The following is a 19995-nucleotide window of genomic DNA, read 5'->3' on the forward strand; positions in this document are numbered from 1 at the left end:
AAATCGACGTCTGACATTAAGCATATAGTATTACTGCCGACACCCACAAACCAATAATATATCAATGTACAAAATTTATTATTTTATTGGAATTGGGTGACAAATAAGTTAATAAACCAATGATTACCAACACGAGCGTACTTAGGTTTTGAAATATGAATACAAGTTAATTGGATTTAATTTAACTATCATAAAACTCGATCCCTTTGTTTAATTGTTTTGACATTGGCAATTTTGTAATGGTAGTGATTGTGAACACACTCAAAGTTGTTACAAAATCAAAATTCATAAAATATAAAAGCCCAATAATATGAATAGTACTAGCATGCGACAATTATGTCACTATTTTTAAACTGTGACAAATTATTAAAACAACACTTTAATATTGATAATGATGTTGTGTCTGTTGTGTGGTTAATTTGCATTTTTTTATTGTTTTGGTTTGAGCTTATATTGTAGCCATTTTTTATAGATAAAAATATACTTCCTCCGTCCCCCATTAAGAGTCACACTTTTTCATTTCGGTCCGTTCCCAATTAAGAGTCACACTTCATTTTTACCATAAATAGTAAGTAGGTCCCACATTCCACTAATTCAATTCACTCACATTTTATTATAAAACAATATAAAAAAATGGGTCTCACATTCCACTAACTTTTTCAACCAACTTTTCTTTACATTTCTTAAAACCTGTGTCCGGTCAAAAAGTGACTCCTAATAGGGGCGGAGGGAGTAATTGTGATGAAATTTTGTGTAGCTATAAAATTGAATAGTGATTTATCACACCCCAATCTCTTTGACAAATATTCTAAATCCGCACATATAAATAAACATCGAATATCATAATCACTTTCCCATCCATATGCATATGCCACTCTATTCCATTTATTATTCTGTGACAAATTAAGTTTGGTATAGCCCGGGATTTCTCTATGATAATTGGACTCATAGGTCCCTCTGTATTTGACCCGAAGGGTCCCTTTATAATTGGACACATATGTCCCTCTGTAATTGACCCGAAGGTCCCTCTATATTTGGACTCATATGTCCCTCTGTAATTGGACTCATAGGTCCCTTTGTAATTGACCCGAAGGTCTCTTTACATTTGGACTCATAGGTCCCTCTGTATTTCAGATCCAGAGCAAAATTGTCACAAATCCTCTTTAGTCACATGATTCATGTACTTTCACTATCAAACATATCCATTGTACTAATCTCGTATCCATATCATATTCCACCAATTATTATTCTATGACATATCAAGCCTGGTATCTACTCGGGATTCCTCTATGACACGAATGTCCCTCTGTAATTGGACTCATAGGTCCCTCTAATTTTAAATCCAGAGCAAGACCGTCACGGATCCTCTTTAATCATATGATTCACATACTTTCAACACCATAAAAAAACATATCATTTCGATCAACTAGATATCCTGATTATATTCAATCAAATAATTTCAATGCGGTATATAAATATATCATTTGCACTAATCATATATCCATCATCTAATACAAATATTCATTCCAATTTAAGACATAGAAATCAACCATATAGCACACGTAAAATTAAAAATAATTTATGCACACCTGATAATCAACATATAATCTAATCGAACTCCTGATTCCATCACCTGATTTACAACTCACAATCATATGCTCAACCATGAATTTTTATTTCTTTATGGATTCCATATTTTCTTCACTTTGTCAACTTTCGTTCGTCTTTCCCTTCCCCCTTTCTATATTTTTCTCTCTATCTCTTTTTTTATATATGGAGGTAGTGTCTGCTGAGCTTAGTCCCACGTGTACTATCATATTTCTATGTGCACAAATAATATACTATGTAGGCTAAAGTTTGATCTAATTAAAATTCTCATAAATTGTGTCCCATATATGTACAAATAATATAATATAGTATATAATAGAAAGAAGAGTACTATTACGTACATTACATTAAAAATAATACTAGTAACGAATAAAATCACTATACTTATGTAATCTAAATCCTCATACACGCATACTTATATAAGCGCAAACAACTAAATTCAAGTAATTAATTAAAACGCTATTTTGGCATTAATCATTTATTTTCCATAATGCAAATGACAATATAAAATATAATGGCAATAAAATATGTAAGAATAATGCATGTTTTTTTGGGTCAGGGAGGTCACATGATTAAAGATTTACCACTATCTCTAATACTCCTATTATTTTATTTTTAATGTATATATAATTGCTTGTCATACAACATTGAAATATGGACAGAGTATAATTATCTCATTAAAAAATTCTTGTGATTTACACGTGTATAAGTATGTAAATATTGTGTATATACTACCTAATTTGCCGGAGAATTTCACGTGGTGAAAAAGGGGCGATTTGCAAGTCAATAATTCATCTTAAAGTAATTAAAAAAATGTCACACTTATTATGCATGTGTGAATGCTTCCTTAGTTTGGCCTACAATATTAAATTAATGGATCATGACTTTTTAACTCCAGCGATTGCCACTTTATCGCTTTCTTATTAAAAACGTGGGTTATTTGTCAAATCTTTGATGATCGGATTTCGGATCAATTTTTTGTCAAATTCATCCACAATCTGTAGTTTAATTGAATACAAATTAAAGCCAATCCAGAAATTTAAATCTTGTGAAAGATATAAATCAAAACTAATCCGAAAAGAATTTACTACAATCCAAACCAAACCAAAAGATTTGAATAAAATATTTTATACTATTATTTAAAAATACATTCATAGGGCATGTTAGGGTGTCATCACCCCTTAAAATAACATCATGCCATCATTCATAGCCAATTATTTGTACACATGGACGAATAATAAGCTGCCACGTGGCAAAAAAATCTGAAAAAAGATGTTCAGTAATTTGCTGGTCTTTATCCGGCAATTTTTCTTGTCCTATTAGAAATGGGCCACTCACCCCTTAAAAGGCCTCATAAGAGGGAGGATTATTCACACTTATATAGAAGAGATAGGATCATCACCAAGGGGGAGGATTATTCACACTTATATAGAAGAGATAGGATCATCACCAAGCCGATGTGGGATAAGATATTAGAATTTTAACACGCCCCCTCACGTGTGGGCCGGAATGACACATCGGACTTCCATCACGTGGGTAGGCAAGAGAAGAGATAAAGAGATAAACCATCATCGACTTGGGCCCTGCTCTGATACCATATTAGAAATGGGTCACTCACCCATTAAAAGGCCTCATAAGGGGGAGGATTATCCACACTTATATAGAAGAGATAAGATCATCACCAAGCCGATGTGGGACAAGATATTAGAATTTTAACACGCCCCCTCACGTGTGGGCCGGAATGACACATCGGACAAGATATCAGAACGGACCCAAGTCGATCGATGATGGTTCTCTTATCTCTAGCATTGCCTACCCACGTGATGGAAGACCGATGTCCTTTCCGGCCCACACGTGAGGGGGCGTGTTAAATTCTCTAAATTCTGTCCCACATCGACTTGGTGATGATCCAATCTAATCTATATAAGGTTGGATAACCCTCCCCCTTATGAGGCCTTTTAAGGGGTGAGTGACCCATTTCTAATATGGTATCAGAGCGGGCCCAAGTCGATGATGGTTTTCTCTTTATCTCTTATCTACCTCACGAGTGGAAGACCGATGTCCTTTCCGGCCCACATCGATGATGGTTCTCTTATCTCTAGCATTGCTTACCCACGTGATGGAAGACCGATGTCCTTTCCGGCCCACACGTGAGGGGGCGTGTTAAATTCTCTAAATTCTGTCCCACATCGACTTGGTGATGATCCAATCTAATCTATATAAGTGTGGATAATCCTCCCCCTTATGAGGCCTTTTAAGGGGTGAGTGACCCATTTCTAATATGTCCATCAATATCCGACACACTATACAACAATCTATAGATTGATGTGTAGTGTTTGTAATATTGCTGTGTAGCGTTTATAATATTGCTGTATAAGTGGTGGCACGATGTCACTTTAAGAGGGGTTGTCATTTTAACATAAACCTAGATTCATAATTATTATATATATACTGGGTTATAATGCATTTTCCTTATTTTTTCAGTTTTAAAACACTAATCTGAACCGAACGGGAAACTCAAATTTTGAAGAATAAAAAATTAAAAAAATTCAAATCAAATTAAATATATTAATTTAGTTTGGATTACGAATATTTCATCTACTCAAAACATAAAAATTGTTTTAATGGGCAATTTCGTGAATGTTCAAACAAATGTCGAGTTCCAATACACACTGCCCTAAAAATGCAAATTAACAAACAAATCAAAATTGTTGAAGAATGAAATATTTGACCAATTGTGGTGCATTTAGAATTACATTACCAATTTTACGTATACATACCAAAATATGACAGCCTGCAACACACACATAATGTGACTGAATATAAGTAAAATAATGGACTATAGATTTTGCCGACAATTTTGATAGAAAAAATTACTAGGAAAAAATGTCAATTATTGACACGAAATGATTATTCGTTGCGAAGATGAGACCAATATATATATAAGGTAAAGTTTATCTGAATAAAGATAAGATTAAATTCAATATCTTTCGCTAAAGAGAAAATTAAGTGACACGACTTAATTACGAGTTTACGACCCATTTTTATAACATTATATGTTTCAACCCCATTTTGAAAACTTTATAGTTCCTCTTAATTTATTTAGTGCATCGATTGATTTCTAAAATAATTAAATAAATACCAAATCATGTGGATGTGACAAAAGTAGAAAGTGGAAGTTAAATAATACTCCCTCCGTCCCCTATAATTTATCATCATTTGATCCGACACAGATTTTAAGAAATGTAATAGAAAGTGGGTTGAAAAAGTTGGTGGCAGGTGAGTTCTATTTTTATATATTAATTTTATAATAAAATGTGAGTGAGAATGAGTTAGTGAAATATGAGGTCTACTACAAAAAATGATAAAAGTGAAAGATGACAAATTTTTAGAGACAGACGAAAAAGGAAACCGGTGATAAATTTTGAAGGATATTTATAATTTTGGTGAACGAAGAAATATCAATTCTCGATTAAATGGACAACTTTTGATCAAATTAAAATATGCTTAGTTTATTCTATCAAGAATCTAAAGTTTTATTAGGTGTATAACAATAAGCATATTTTTAAAAATTTTATATGATATTATTGTATTTATAATAAAGAGTCAATACAATCTTTCATGTTGGGATCAAATTATTTTATCTTTAGTCCCAATATTTTTCAATTCCCTTAATAATATATGTGGTCATCGGAAAAAGCCAAATATCACGTGGTTAATATTCTCAACTCATAACTTTGTCGTATCTAATTAATTACAAAACCAAAAAAGAAGATAAAGAGAAGCAAGCTGCCAAAAGTGAGGGAAAATAACAGTAGATCAAAATCGAAATAATCGAACATAGAAAAATATATAGCAAAAAAAGAAATTAATAGTAATACTTTAATTGAGAGACAAAACGATAAGTTGTTGTCGGTCGTTAGAATGTCCGATTATCAAAATATAAATGTTCACTTTTTACATGGTTGTTAGAGGTCCTATTTGTATTAAAATCCCAACAGTTTTTTTTCTTCTTTCGGAAAGTTTTTTGTTGGTGAATTTGCATGTTTCTTGACTTCCACTTTTAACATGTGTATCGTCCGACGGTCTTTAATGTGAACGATACAAATTTTAATATGATAGAATACGAGAAAAAAGAAAATTGAAGTATTGTTAGTTGAAGCTGAATACTACTCCTTCACTGCATTCAAGAAAAAGAGAGAATACTCAATGAATCATGTTGTCGAAAATGGAAAACGACTGATTTTTGTGGCATATTAAAATGAAAAGGCAAGACTATCGGGCGTGGATGGAAGGAGTGTAATAGATTTTGAAATAAAAATCTTATTCGTGCATATGACTCTACTTGATATGTTTTCGATTTTTGAGATGTCTCACACTCAACTTGAAGCATATCCTAAAATAAAAACACTACTTGTTCTAATCATATAATCTTTTTCATACTATACAAAATTTTATGACAAACAGAAAAACTGAATGAAATAGAATGAGACGGAAAGAGTACTATAAACGTCTAAAAAACTTACTATAAACTAGTAATTGAGTTTCATGATTTATCTCAAGTTGGTACATCTTTTTCAGTTTTCATGGTTTCGATTTAGTAAATGGCCTCTCTTAATCAAATTGAACGTGACTGCAATAATATGTAAGTATATACATTCTAGAAGGTAGTGAGTGAGCTATAATGAAAAAATAATTTGGTAGGAAGTGGTAGGTTTCACCCACTTCACTATTGCCAAAATTATAAGCTATCACCAATACTCATAATTCAATATATATACTTGTATGTGTCGTAGCAATAGTATTTCCCACTTAAATAATTGAGACATATAGTTAGATCTTCATTTCTCTGTCCACCTATTACTAAGGGACCCTCACTTCAAACACAATAAGGTTAAGGTCCTTAAGCAAGCCACCCCTCTTATTAACATTTTATGAATATAGTAAAATGTTCATTATGATACCAAACTTTCACAAAATAACAGTACTACATGTTCAAGAATTAAGGATTAAGACTAAAGGCATGCTCGGACGAGGGCGTCATATGCTTTGGTTAACACTGATCGAAGCAAGCACTTGCCTGAAAACCTGTGCGAATCTAGTAAGCACATAGGAGGGGTATTTGCCCCACCTCAAATTTTCTACTCCGTATGTATATTGTTGTTTATAAAATTTATTTCTTTTAGTTCTTTACTAAATGTCCCTCCTTAAATTCTTAAATTTTCATCATATGTAAATTTGCCCTTCCCCACACATATATGGCTCCGCCCGGGCTGAAAATGGTCGGGTTGGAGCCATTTACATACGTGGGTCCGACCTAGCTATAGCCATTACCGACTATTGTGCATACATGCTAAGTTCTAATAGAATTAAGGCCTAATTGGTCATTTACGATATTATTACTACATGAACCACTTCATAGACGACAAAAATAATACTCCATACTATTATTTGATACAATCCAAAAAAAATCACAATTTTCATTTGAATGTGAAAGGCAAATATAAAAAAGGGATCAACTTTTCTACATTAGTAAGATGTTTTCGCCCTACACTCCCACTAATTGAGGTTGCAAATCATCGTGAAAGAAATTGGATCAACTTTATTTATTATATAAAAAAAGTTAAATCTATAATTCTAAATCTAGCAGGAGATAATCCAATCGTATTAAACTCTAATCACTTGGAGTATTTCTCAATCTAAATAAGTTAAAACATTAACTAGAAGCAAGAATCAAACATTAACCAGATAACAAGCTACTACAAAATAAAAATAAAGTAAATAAATCGAAAACTCAAATAAAGTTAGAATATTGTATACACCTTAAATAATTTAAAATATCTACGGTTACCAAAATGAAATAATTATGCACCACCCATTATACTACATAGTCCATTCATTAAATACAAAGACAAAACCGCTAAAAAATCATTTTAATTTTCACTTAGAATTAAAACTTTGATGCGTTATAACAGAAAAGCATACAAATGAAAAAACACTTGGCTTAAAGCTAAGTGACTAAGTCCATCCTCATAATTAGTTGGAAATAATAATTAATTTGATCATTAAATTTCATACTAAGAGCATCCGCAATGATAGGCTAGCCACCGGCTAGCCGATTGACGCGGCTAGCCGAACCATTGGAGTAGGCCAGCCGAATTTCGGCGAAAAAACCGGCGTGGGCTAGCCGATCGCGTGTGGCTGGCCGATGCGCTGGCCGCCATTGTGGCGGCCCGATCGGCCAACGCTATTTTTTATTTTTTTTATTTCTTTTTTTAAAATTTTTTTTAATACTTTTTTTTTTAATTTTTGAAAAACTATATAAACGCGATTTTCTCTATCTCTAAATTTCTGTACAAGAGCAACATCTAGCGATGGACAACAACAACTAGCCCAATACAAAATTAAGACCTAAAACAGAAACATGTCATACCGTCGCATACTAACATTTTTTAATGTATTTTTTTAATAAATTAGTGAGGAGTAGAGTGGGGCGGTGGCTCGTGTGTGCAAGCCCGGATTTTTTTTATTATGTAATTTTTTTGATTTTTAGTTATTGTACTTTTTTTTTTTATATAAAATTAATGAATTTTCCCGTATATGTCTCGTAAATTTAATTCGGTAATTTAATCGTAATTTTAATTCCGTAAATGTAGTATATTTTGAATTATTTTTATTGTGGCTGGCTTATAGCTGGCCTAAATCTGATGTGGCAGGTGGATTTTTTAGTGTTGCTGACGTGGCAGGGGAGAGAATGGCTGACCTATTGCTGACCTATGACTGGCCTAAGCACCATTGCGGATGCTCTTCCGTAACTGTGATTATCTCTAAAATTAGTATAATTATTAATATTAATTGTACCCATAAAGGAATTTAATACGGATTCATTAAATAATAAATAAATGAATAAATCATAAATTTCGGTTAAACTGTGAACAAATCTATGAATATTCAGTTAATTTCAAAGTTTGACCAAATTTTATGGCTGCCAAATAGAAAAAGGTAGTAGTATATAATATATGAATTTGGTGAAGAGTGATGAATTGTTAACTCATTATTTATTGGCAAATTACAATTAATTTAAGGTTATAGAATTTTAGAAAATGTGTGATCTATAATTTGCCATGTGTAATTTTCATTTTTATTAATTAAATTGAAAAAGAAAAGAAAAAACTCCAAATTAGGATTTTGGATGAAAATGTCAATATAGTGTTTCGAAAATATCAACACAATGCTTTGAGAATGTCAACACAATTTAGGATTGACATTGTATATGCTTTATATTGACATATTATCTTAGCTGCATGGACATTAACCTGTGTACGAAAAATACGAAAATTCTAGATTTTTTTTTTCAAATTTTGACGTTGGAACATATGCATGTAGTATATCGTTGGAATCCTTATAAAATTATCTTTAATTTGATATATGTTATATGAATTTAAAGTATTGGGATTTCTTTTAAAAGTTAGTTATAACTAACTTAACATTAATACCCATATTGATATTTTTTGGAATTAATCCTATGGCCTTATTGACGTTTTTTGTTGATCGTATTGATATTTCATGGTTGGTGATCTAGGCCTTTAATTTGAATATCTAATAGCTATTGTTGAATTGTAGTTAGCAATTAAGCATTGAGTTAACAATATAACACTCCCCTGAATGTGGTAGTGATAAAATACACACTTATATAGTATATTGTATAAACTCAAAACTGCTCAATACAACTTCAACACAATTTCAACACAATATCAATATAGTGTAAAATTTCAAGATTTTAATGTCAATATAGTATCAACACAATATTAACTTAGCATCAATCATCGATTACCGTTGAAATTCTGTTGACATTTTTCTGTTGATGCTATTTTGTGATCTGTTGACATTTTTCAATGATCCAGATCATAGTTTTGAGTTTGTACAATATTTGGAGTTTTCATTTGATCACGTCCCTGTACGAATGAATATTAATTACATCATAATTATATCTATACTAATACGGATTAAGATAAAAGAATATAATTAATGGATTATAAATTAATTTTATTAATAGAATATCCATCAACGGCTCGGCTTATTCCCCAATCTGTTTCAGGCGTATTTATACACATCTCTCTCTCTCCAAAACTTCCATCTTCGCCTCTCTTTCTCTCTCTAGATTGTGTCGGTGTCGGTGTCGGTGTCGGTGTCGGTGTCAGATCTCCCCCCACACCAGCTGCTACAGCATAAAGGTTTCCTTCAGATCCACACATTCGGGCGCTCTTTTGCATTGTGCAAAAGCCCAATTCTGTATATAAATAACATCGGAGGGTTTTCGAATCATGGGAGGTTTTGTTGCGGAGGAGATGTTGTTTCCTGTCGCTTTTGCTCGTCTATGATTGCGGGCGAGGAGGCGGAGGAAGACGAGAGAGGAGAAGCGGTGCGTTTTATGATCGATCGCTTTCTCTTTGTCTTCAACGATAATTCGAGGCGTACGAGGTGGGACTGCTCCTTCGCCGTCCGTAGCCGCGGCCGATGGGGCAAATGCGGCTGAATGTGTGCTGAATCGTTTCCGATTGAGGTCTGGAGGAACGTCAATTGAATTGAATTGAATTGAAATTGAATTTTATTTATTCATTCAATTCGTTGTTTCGTGAGTGCTGTTGGAAATTCTTCTCCGGGGGGAGATTTGAGTTTTATTGGCAATGCAGCCTGATCAGCGCAAGAAAGTAAGCTCCTTTATTGTTTACCTGGATGAAATTTGAGTGGAATTTGAGAATTTGTAGACTAATAGGCCTTGATGTTTATTGATTTGTTTTAGGATATGTATGTTCTTTGTTATTGGATTTCCCATTTTATCAGTGGTAATGTTTTATTTGATTAGTTAATTTTTTCTTCTGTATCATTGAATAATTGATTTTGTATGTCTATTGATGGAGGTCTCTGATGGATTGACTCAATTATCTGTCTTATGTGATAGATCTCTCTGTTTGGACATTTTTGTTCATAGAAAAATTAGTATTGTTCCTACTTTTAGTTAGGAATAAAACATTCTTTTTTCCAAAAGTAACAATTTGTCTGATTCTTACTGATTAATCAATGTAACAGATACTAAGCTCTTCATCCACTAGGTGCAGTGTTCTTATTTATATGATTTGTTGACTGCTATATTTCCAATACCATACTATAATTGGAACTTTTACAGTGCAACAATAATGTAGGATCAGTTTTGACCTATTGCACAATATTACATTCTTAATAAACTAAAGTTTGAACAGTAAGCTTAACTTAATGGTCATTGTGTTGCAATGGACTAACATACTTTCTATTTTGTGCAACAGGGTTCGGCGGAATTGGAATTCTTCTCTGAATATGGTGATGCAAGCAGGTTTAAGATCCAGGAGATCGTAGGGAAAGGCAGCTATGGTGTTGTTTGCTCAGCGGTCGATACTCATACAGGTGAAAAAGTGGCAATAAAGAAAATACATGATATCTTTGAACACCTTTCTGATGCTGCTAGAATACTTCGGGAGATAAAGCTTTTGAGGCTGCTCAGACACCCAGATATTGTTGCAATAAAGCACATTATGCTTCCACCTTCAAGGAGAGAATTCAAAGATATATATGTTGTTTTTGAACTCATGGAATCAGATTTACATCAAGTCATTAAGGCTAATGATGACTTGACACGGGAACATCATCAGTTTTTCCTATATCAATTGCTCCGTGCTCTAAAATATATTCACACTGGTAAATCTTTTGCAACTTTCTCTCTCTCATTCCTCTTTGTTTCATAGTATAAGAAATTTACAAATTTCATTGCTAATTGCCATATCTGGTTGTTACTAAGAACCACTTACTGGATACCGGAATTCAATCTTAATTTACTGCCTAAAGTTAGATGGTTGTTAAGAAAATGGTTACTTTGTCTCCTGCTATGTGTCTTGACTTGTTGTTCATATGATGGAAAGATGTTTGCTGTCATGTCATACTGAATGGTTAATTGGTTAGTGTTTAATAGTGAGTTAAGGTCAATTTACTGTTTATATTTTTTTTTGCAGCCAATGTATATCATCGAGATTTGAAACCGAAGAATATTCTGGCAAATGCCAACTGTAAACTAAAAATATGTGATTTTGGATTGGCTAGAGTAGCATTCAACGACACACCTACAACAATATTTTGGACGGTATAAAATATCTCAAAGAGAATTTGCTGTGTTATTGAATTTTCACTATTTATCCATTTCTGATTTTTGTTCCGTGTTAAACACAGGACTATGTTGCTACAAGATGGTATAGAGCTCCGGAATTATGTGGCTCATTTTACTCTAAGGTTATTTTATAGCCTTTTGACAATCTTTGTTGATGAGAATTTCATAATGGTTTGCTAAGTGATGTCTTATAATAACAAATAGTGGTCGTTATCACAGAGCTGTTTGCTTTTATTTATTTGAAGTTTGAAATCAGGCAATTTAGCCTATGTTTTTGCATTCATCAGTGCAGTTTGTTCCCAAAGGTTATTTTTCTAAGAAATATCTCTCTCCATTCAATGACCCACCTTTTTTTATGAAGAGGGCTTAGTTTCGATCAGCACCATTACGTTTAGTAAAAAAAAATATTGATGTTTAAAACTCCATGTTTATTCAGTATACTCCAGCGATTGACATATGGAGCATTGGCTGCATTTTTGCTGAGGTTGTAACGGGGAAGCCACTTTTCCCTGGGAAGAATGTTGTTCACCAGCTGGATATGATAACCGACCTTCTTGGAACACCTTCTATGGATACCATTTCTCTTGTATGCATTACTCTTCCTTTTCATCATCAACTGTACCTTCAAAATATTTTGATTTCCTTAAATCAGACCTACTCCTGATATTCTTTTTTCTTCTATTCTTTTGTTAGGTTCGGAATGAAAAGGCTAGAAGGTATCTTACAAGCATGCGAAAGAAGCAGCCAGTTCCTTTTGCTCAGAAGTTTCCAAATGCTGATCCTTTGGCTCTTCGGCTCTTGGAGAGGCTGCTTGCTTTTGATCCAAAGGATCGTCCAACTGCTGAACAGGTTTGCTATAACCTATCTATGTTTTTGCTTCAGTTGGTAGTTTTTTGAATGTTTAGGATTTTAATTTGGTTAGATTCCTTCCTTTGTTACTGGGACCTTTTGCGCGTGCAAGTTTACTTATATTCTTTTTACACTTTCTCACATGATGATATTGTTGAAGCAAAAGGTTGTATGAATAAACTCTTTTTCTTTAGGGCATTAATCATCATTGATTTTTGTTTTTTTTTTTTCTTTTCTTTAAATTACTGTTTATGAATTTGCAGGCACTAGCTGATCCTTATTTCAAGGGATTGGCTAAGGCTGAGAGAGAACCATCCTGTCAACCAATCTCTAAAATGGAATTTGAGTTTGAGAGGCGAAGGGTGACAAAGGAAGATGTAAGAGAGTTAATATATCGGGAGATACTGGAGTACCATCCTCAGCTGCGGAAGGATTATATCAATGGAATCGAAAGAACTAATTTTCTTTATCCTAGGTGAGTTATTTTGATGCTGTGCCTTATTTTGTTTGACTCCACTAGATTTGCTAAATTGGACATGTCTCTTGTGCAGTGCACTCGATCACTTTAAAAATCAATTTGCTCATTTGGAAGGAAGTGTTGGTAAAAGTGGTCCAGTGATTCCACTTGAAAGAAAGCATGCTTCCCTTCCTAGGTATATATGCAAGACTATCCCTTTTTTTTGTTCTTAGTTTGAGTTATGGTTACTTACTGCCTTCTCGGGTTGCCTTCATTATACGGTATAGTAGATACTCACACACACACACGCACATATATATAGCATACTACATGAATGCTATCCTCGTGTTATGTGACTAAGGTCTGTTAGAATTCCCATACGACACTCACTATGACACCACTTCGGCTAGTTCTCATATTAGTGCTCGCATACAATGGTACAGGTCTACTACCATTGCAAATTCCACTAGAGTACCTCTGAAAGAGCAGCCAGCTGTTGCAAATGCAAGGGATCGGCATAACTCTGAAGAATCAGGCAGCAAAAACTCGAGAGATTCTGAAGGGCCTTACAATAGTTTGTCAAGACCCTTACATCCACCACAAAGGATCGCACAAGGTACTTTCCTGATTAGAATGTTAATCCTACGAACTGTTATGCCTGTTTCCTACGTGATAGTCTCACTTCCTACATTTAACACATACGATGCACAGCTAAACCAGGCAAAGTTGTTGGTCCGGTGTTGGCGTATGAGAATCCAAATGGCGCCAAAGACTTTTACGATCCTAGAACGCTTGTCAGACACACCGCACTCCCCCACCAGGGTGTCCCCTCGTCTCATCCCAGTAGGAACAACACAGGGAGGATGGAGAGACCGATGGGTGAGACCGGGAGAGACTATCCTACAAATACAAAACAAGCAATGAACTGCGGCATAGCTGCCAAGTTAGCCCCTGCAGACGTAAGTCACGTGACAATAGACATAGATACCCATCCATATTTTACGAGCCGAGCAGGGGCCACAAAGGTGGACCGTTCCGATGACAGGGTCATCGTGGACACAAATCTGCTGCATGCCAAAGCTCAGTATGGTGGGCTTGGAGTCGGTGCAGCAGCATCGGCTAAAGTGGCTGTTCACAGAAAAGTATCGGTGATGCAGTATGGCGTGGCGCGGATGTATTAGCCGAAGGTTTTGTGTAAATCTCAGGTCTGTGCATAAAAAAATGGTAGTAGTGTTGGCAGCAATCTTTCTGCAACTCTTGGCTTTGGATGGTTAGGTCTGGTTAGATGTGAAAAAGCTCTTTTTATTCCTTTTTTCTCATGTGAGTAATAAATACTAAATAGTATGATGATAGTTACAATTTCACATCTCAATTCTTGGCAAACTCTCTCTAATAAATACAGTATTATTTTTTTGTCAATTTTTTTACATTGGGATGTTATTTATTTATATCAATGCCATGGCACTCAATTAGTTAATTTGATGCAATAATATAATTTTTTTAAATGCCGCATATGAATTTATTTAAAAATGATGACGTGGCATAACCAACCCTTCTAAGCCAGCTAGCATATAAATACTGAAATTAAATGTAATCAAACATGCAAATTGAATGATGAACTTCTTCGTGAATTTCATCTAAACCCTCAACTCTCGAAGCAGTTTCTACTTTCTACTCGATCGGAATCTCGATCGCCGTTACAGATCCGGTGAACTGACGTCGGCGTTGCAGAATAGGTACACCTGCTTCCTCATCTTCCAATTTCAGCCAGCGCAATTCTCACAATGAAGCGGTTATTGAAAATATGGAAAATTCGTTTATAAAAGTACTCTGTTTGGCTGCGTAGAAACATGAACTTCTGATTCGTTGTTAAGTTAGATGTGGAATTCATTTGGTTTATGCTCGCACATTTGTGTTAATGCTCATGATTTGGCAGCGGAATACTGCGAGTGCGATTCTTCTTTGAATGTATGTTTCGTTGTTATTCATCGTTTCAATATTGATTCATCGAGCGAGTAAATCGAACTATCGAAGAGAGGTGTTGTGTCAAGTATGAAAAATTCCTTTAGTTTTTTGGTTATTTTGCTCTTTACTGCCATACTTTTTGCATTCTGTTTGGCAGCGTAGAAACATAAACTTCAATGCTCATTTGTATAGATGCTTCTTGATTAGTTTCTTTGATGTTCTGCTTTAATTGTTGTTTCTAGAGAAGTATTTAATTCATTACTACTTAATATTTTCTCCTTCGATGCTAATTTGTATTGATGTTTCTGGATTAGTTTCTTAAATCTTTGATGTTTTGCTTTAATTGATGTTTCCAGCGAAGTATTTAATTTATTAACAGTTTCTTCTTTGAATGCTTAATTTGTATTGATGTTTCTTGGTTAGTTTCTTTGATGTTCTGCTTTAATTGTTGTTTCCAGCGAAGTATTTGGTTTATTAATCTATTCTCCTTTCAATGCTAATTTTTATTCATGTTCTTGATTAGTTTCTTTGATGTTCTACGTTAATTAATGTTTTCTCCTTTCTTTGTTGCTTTAATTTTGGTTGTTTTAGGGATCAAAATGTCTGACGAAACACCGATCAACACAGCTCAGGTGGTTGAAACTGCTGGGGATGACGATTCGCCAAAACTCTTAGTTCATCAAAAGATTAGTGATCTTCAGAGTGAAAATGCGAGGATTACTCAGCAAAATGAAGATTACAGGAAGGAGATTGATGAACTGGAGGAGGTGGTTCAAAAAGCTGACGAGTTGACGAGATTATCCGAAGACTTGAAGAGGCGTTTGGGAGAGCTGGAGAGGGATGTTGTAGACTTACTTAGGGGTCAAGCAGAGTTGGAGAGGGGAAAAAGAGACTTTATGAAGAATTGGGAGGAAATTGAAGAGATGGACAAGGCGACCCATGCTGAGCTCAATGCCAAGACTATAGAGATACACTTGCTGCGGGCTTATATTCGGAAACTGGAGGCAGATGCAATCAGTTTGAGGTGTGAATTGGACGAGAAGGAGGAGGAGATTCAGAGCATGAAGAGGGAACTGGCAGTGGTTTTGGAACGCAATAAGGCTCTGAAGAAGTCAATGGGAGGTTTGGAGGAGATGGCTGAGCAACTTAAAGATAAAATCAGTGCCCTTGAGATTGGTTTGGCCGATAAGAAAAAAGTGATCACCGAGCCTGAAGCGAAAGATAAGAAGATAGCATAGAGTTTTATATGATGATGGTAGTTTGAAGGAGAAGAACAGGTTGGTTGCTGTTGCCTCAAGAAAACTCATATTCAAGCACTCTTAGATGCTCTGTTGTTGGGAGCCTTTTGATTCTGTGTTTGCGGAGTTCGGTATATCAGTTTTATGTGTTCATACTATGCTTGATGAAACTTCTAGTGTCTAATGTCTTGAAATGAACTATTTGATCTATATCCCATTTTGCCTATATTCTACCAAGTCTTTAAATTTGAAATATTATTACATTTGGGAAAAAGTATTGCACTTTACTTGCTAATAGTGTGTTTCTTGTTTCATGGTGTTTCTGTGATGGGAAGTAAATCACCTTTTGTGAGAGATGAATATTTAGAGAGGAATACCAAATATGAATATTTAGATAGCAAAGTGTATAAATGCTTCTACTTGGGTTGATTATGCATCATTTATGCCATACAATTTGCTTTTTTCATAGGGTTTGATTATGCATTATTTTATGCCATACATTTTGCTTTTTCATAGGGTTTGATTATGCATCATATCTTCCCGTATTAATGCCACGCTTTGTAAAACTATAATATGACCAAATAGTGTTACTACTATTTTGTGACGTTATCAACTTCCAACTAAAACAAAATTTCAAAATTATAAGAGTTCAAAACTTGTAGCGTTTACTGTTCACAAAAGTTACGCAAAATTGCAATAATTTGAAAACCATAAATTCAGCAAAACGACTGACTGACAAATTTAAATGAGTTGTTTACTATATCAATATATAAAAAAACTTCTAGCTATTTACTTGTAATGTACGATATTCATTTGATCATTTCTATCAATACACATACATGTTACATGCATATAAATACACTCAATTAGATAATTTCCGCAATATTATGATTTTTTACATAAAAAACAGAGGCTGTGTTTTGATCATATCAAGAAGAGAGTCAACATATAGCGATAACGCATAGTAATTTAGGAACAATAATCTTTTCCCTTTTGCAAATAAATACTCCCTCCGTTTCGGATAATTCATCCCACTTTGACTGGGTACGAGCTTTAAGAAATGTAATGAAAAGTGAGTTGAAAAAGTTAGTGGAATGTGGATCCTGCTTTTATATATTAGTTTTATAATAAAATGTGAGTAGTAATGAATTAGTGGAATATGAGGTCCACTACCGAAAATGATAAAAAGTGAAATGTGACAAATTATATTGGACGGGTCGAAATGGAAAAATGAGATAAATAATTCCGGGATAGAGGGAGTAATGTTTTTCTTTTGTATTTTGAGACCATCAATTGCATAGTACTATTTGATTATCATTTTCATTTTTGAATATAGTACTATTTCATATATTAATATAGTATTAAAATTTAATATACAAATTGAAAAATAAGTGGAATATGATTACAATACATTAATCTTATGCTCCCTTCGTCCCTGATTAAGAGTCACATTGGTCCATTTCGGTTCGTCCCCAATTAAGAGCCACACTTCAATTTTACCATAAATGGTAAGTAGGTCCCACATTCCACTAACTCAGTTCACTCACATTTTATTATAAAGCCTCCCACATTCCACTAACTTTTTCAACCAACTTTTCTTTACATTTCTTAAAACTCGTGCCCAGTCAACGTGTGACTCTTAATTGAGGACGGAGGGAGTAATTAAATGTAAGTGAAACAAATTAATAGAGCATAAAAAATTTATGGGGTATTTATTTTAATAAAAACAAAATACTAGTTTTTTATTATTGGAACACTAATATGATTAAAATAAATGAGACTTTGATGACCGATAATGATGCAATCTGTATTTAATTTAATAAAAACATATGGTTTTTTAACTGACGATTTGAAAAGCGCATCATTGCCTTTTCGCACGTGCCAAGCATAATTCAGTCAATTTGGTTTCAAAATAAATATTTTCCGATAAAAATCTCAAACCCTAATTTCTCTGAAACATTTCCAACTCTTCCGCAAGAATAGGTATGCGTGCTTCCTTGCTCTTCCAATTTCATCGCAATTCTCAGAATTGAATAAATTATAGCAAAAATTGGAAGTTCCTTTGTTTTTTTGTTGTTATTTTGTTCTTCACTGCGATCCTTTTTGTACTCTGTTTTGCTGTATAGAAACATAAATTTCTGATTGTTGTTGTTAAGTTCGATGATGAATTCATTTGTTTTTTAGTTAGTTTGTTGAAGTTCTGCTTTACTTGTTGTTTATTTGATTTGATTTATTCATATTTTTTCCTTTTTTGTTGGTTAATTTTTGGGGTTTTAGGAATTATAAATGGCTGATGAAACAGTTGTCAACGGAGAATTTTCTGATGTTAAGTCGGTGGAAATTACTGAGGGTGATGATTCTTCAAAGATTTTAAGTCTAACTCAGAAAATCAGTGATCTCGAGCGTGAAAATGGGAAAATTATCCAGCAAAATGAGGATTACAGGCGGAAAATCGATGAGCTGAAGGCGTCGATTGAAGAATTGAGCGGTGAGATTGCGGAGGGTAAGAAAGAGTTGGGGGAATTGCGATCCGAGAATAGGGCGTTGGGGGCGGTGGCAGCTCGAGCAGCGGATCTGGAAGGCGAGGTGTCGAGGCTGCAGCATGATTTGGTGTCTGCGATGAGTGATCTGCAGGAGTCGAATGCGGAGATCTCCAACTTGAAGAGGGATTTGGAGGGGGTGATGGAGAGGGAGAAGGCGAAGGACGTTGAGTTGGATGCGGTGGGGAAGGAGAGGGACTTGCTGCTGGCTAAGGTTCGGAAACTGGAGGAAGAGGAAGTCAGTTTCAGGGGTGAATCGGAGGGGAAGGAGAAGGAGATTCGGGTCTTGAAAAAGGATCTTGAGGAGTTGGAAGTGGTTTTGGAAAGCAATAAGGTTCTGGAGAAGCTGAGGGCCGGTTTGGAGAAGACGGTTGAGCAGCTGTCGGGGAAGATCAGCGCACTAGAGACTAGTTTGGACGATAAGCAGAAGGTGATCACCGGGTTTGAAGCGAAGGAGAGAGCGGTTGCAGAAAGCTTTATCAATGGCGATGCTTTGCTTCATGCTGAAACGAGGGATGGCTTCAAGGAAAAGAACTGGCTGGTGGTCGGAGGTCTGGCCGTTGCTGCGGCTGCTGTTGTGGGGGTGGCGTGCTACACACGTGCCTCGAGAAAACACTGAGTTGAAGAACACGCGTAGATGCTCTGTTGCTGGAAGCAGTTAGAGGCTAGGATGATTTGAATATGAATCTACCCCAAATTGATGATGAGGATGAGTTTCAATTTTGATTTTGTGTTGATGGAGCTTTGTTATATACTACTACTATCAGTTTTATGTGTTTTGGTTTGATTTGTTGTGGAATAATGCTTGATGAAACTGCATCTATCAAGTGTTAGTTTCTATATTCCCACTTTGACTGTATTGTATGAAGTCTTGAAATTTGGAATATTGTTACATTTTAGAAAAAGTTTTTCACTTCACTTGAGTTTGATTATGCATTATGCCTATTACATTGATATTGATGTTATATTGCACCTGTTGTCTCTAGCTTAAATCGATGGATTCTTTAAATGTTCATATCTCTGTTTTGATTTGGCATGGTTGTAGTATTTGAGTGAGGACACGGGATGGGAGTCGTTAGCTGTCGTATATTTTGGGGGTGTTCGGTTACTCTAGACTAACTCTTTTCAAAAGAAAAATAAATG

At 34.7% G+C, this 19995-nt stretch overlaps 3 protein-coding genes across 3 annotated transcripts; all 3 read left to right on the forward strand.

The window, feature by feature from the left end:
- Positions 1–9759: 9759 nt before the first annotated feature.
- On the forward strand, positions 9760–14528 carry LOC125188720 (mitogen-activated protein kinase 20-like). Its single transcript, XM_048085736.2, has 10 exons — positions 9760–10319; positions 10932–11340; positions 11652–11779; positions 11866–11925; positions 12240–12389; positions 12497–12652; positions 12916–13127; positions 13204–13305; positions 13553–13725; positions 13821–14528. Exons 1-10 carry the CDS (start codon positions 10296–10298, stop codon positions 14288–14290), a joined length of 1884 nt encoding a protein of 627 aa, XP_047941693.2. The 5' UTR covers positions 9760–10295; the 3' UTR covers positions 14291–14528.
- Positions 14529–14649: 121 nt separating this feature from the next.
- On the forward strand, positions 14650–16549 carry LOC125188723 (uncharacterized). Its single transcript, XM_048085738.2, has 2 exons — positions 14650–14845; positions 15666–16549. Exon 2 carries the CDS (start codon positions 15674–15676, stop codon positions 16310–16312), a length of 639 nt encoding a protein of 212 aa, XP_047941695.2. The 5' UTR covers positions 14650–14845; positions 15666–15673; the 3' UTR covers positions 16313–16549.
- Positions 16550–18170: 1621 nt separating this feature from the next.
- LOC125188722 (peroxisomal and mitochondrial division factor 2-like) lies at positions 18171–19770 on the forward strand. The gene is made up of 2 exons (XM_048085737.2): positions 18171–18295; positions 18590–19770. The coding sequence occupies exon 2, from the start codon at positions 18599–18601 to the stop codon at positions 19469–19471; it is 873 nt and encodes a 290-aa protein (XP_047941694.2). The 5' UTR covers positions 18171–18295; positions 18590–18598; the 3' UTR covers positions 19472–19770.
- Positions 19771–19995: the final 225 nt, after the last annotated feature.

The sequence above is a fragment of the Salvia hispanica genome, chromosome 5 (genome assembly GCF_029641045.1).
Source record: "Salvia hispanica isolate PSC_SH4W2 chromosome 5, Shi_PSC_v1, whole genome shotgun sequence".
Classification (NCBI taxonomy): Eukaryota; Viridiplantae; Streptophyta; class Magnoliopsida; order Lamiales; family Lamiaceae; genus Salvia; species Salvia hispanica.

Coding starts and splice junctions, on each gene's coding strand:
- LOC125188723 (XM_048085738.2), top strand. CDS start 15,674: ATGTCTGACGAAACACCGATCAACACAGCTCAGGTGGTTGAAACTGCT.
- LOC125188720 (XM_048085736.2), top strand. CDS start 10,296: ATGCAGCCTGATCAGCGCAAGAAA. Junction 11,780..11,865: donor CTACAACAATATTTTGGACG/GTATAAAATATC, acceptor TGTTAAACACAG/GACTATGTTGCTACAAGATG. Junction 12,390..12,496: donor CTATGGATACCATTTCTCTT/GTATGCATTACT, acceptor TTCTTTTGTTAG/GTTCGGAATGAAAAGGCTAG.
- LOC125188722 (XM_048085737.2), top strand. CDS start 18,599: ATGGCTGATGAAACAGTTGTCAACGGAGAATTTTCTGATGTTAAGTCG.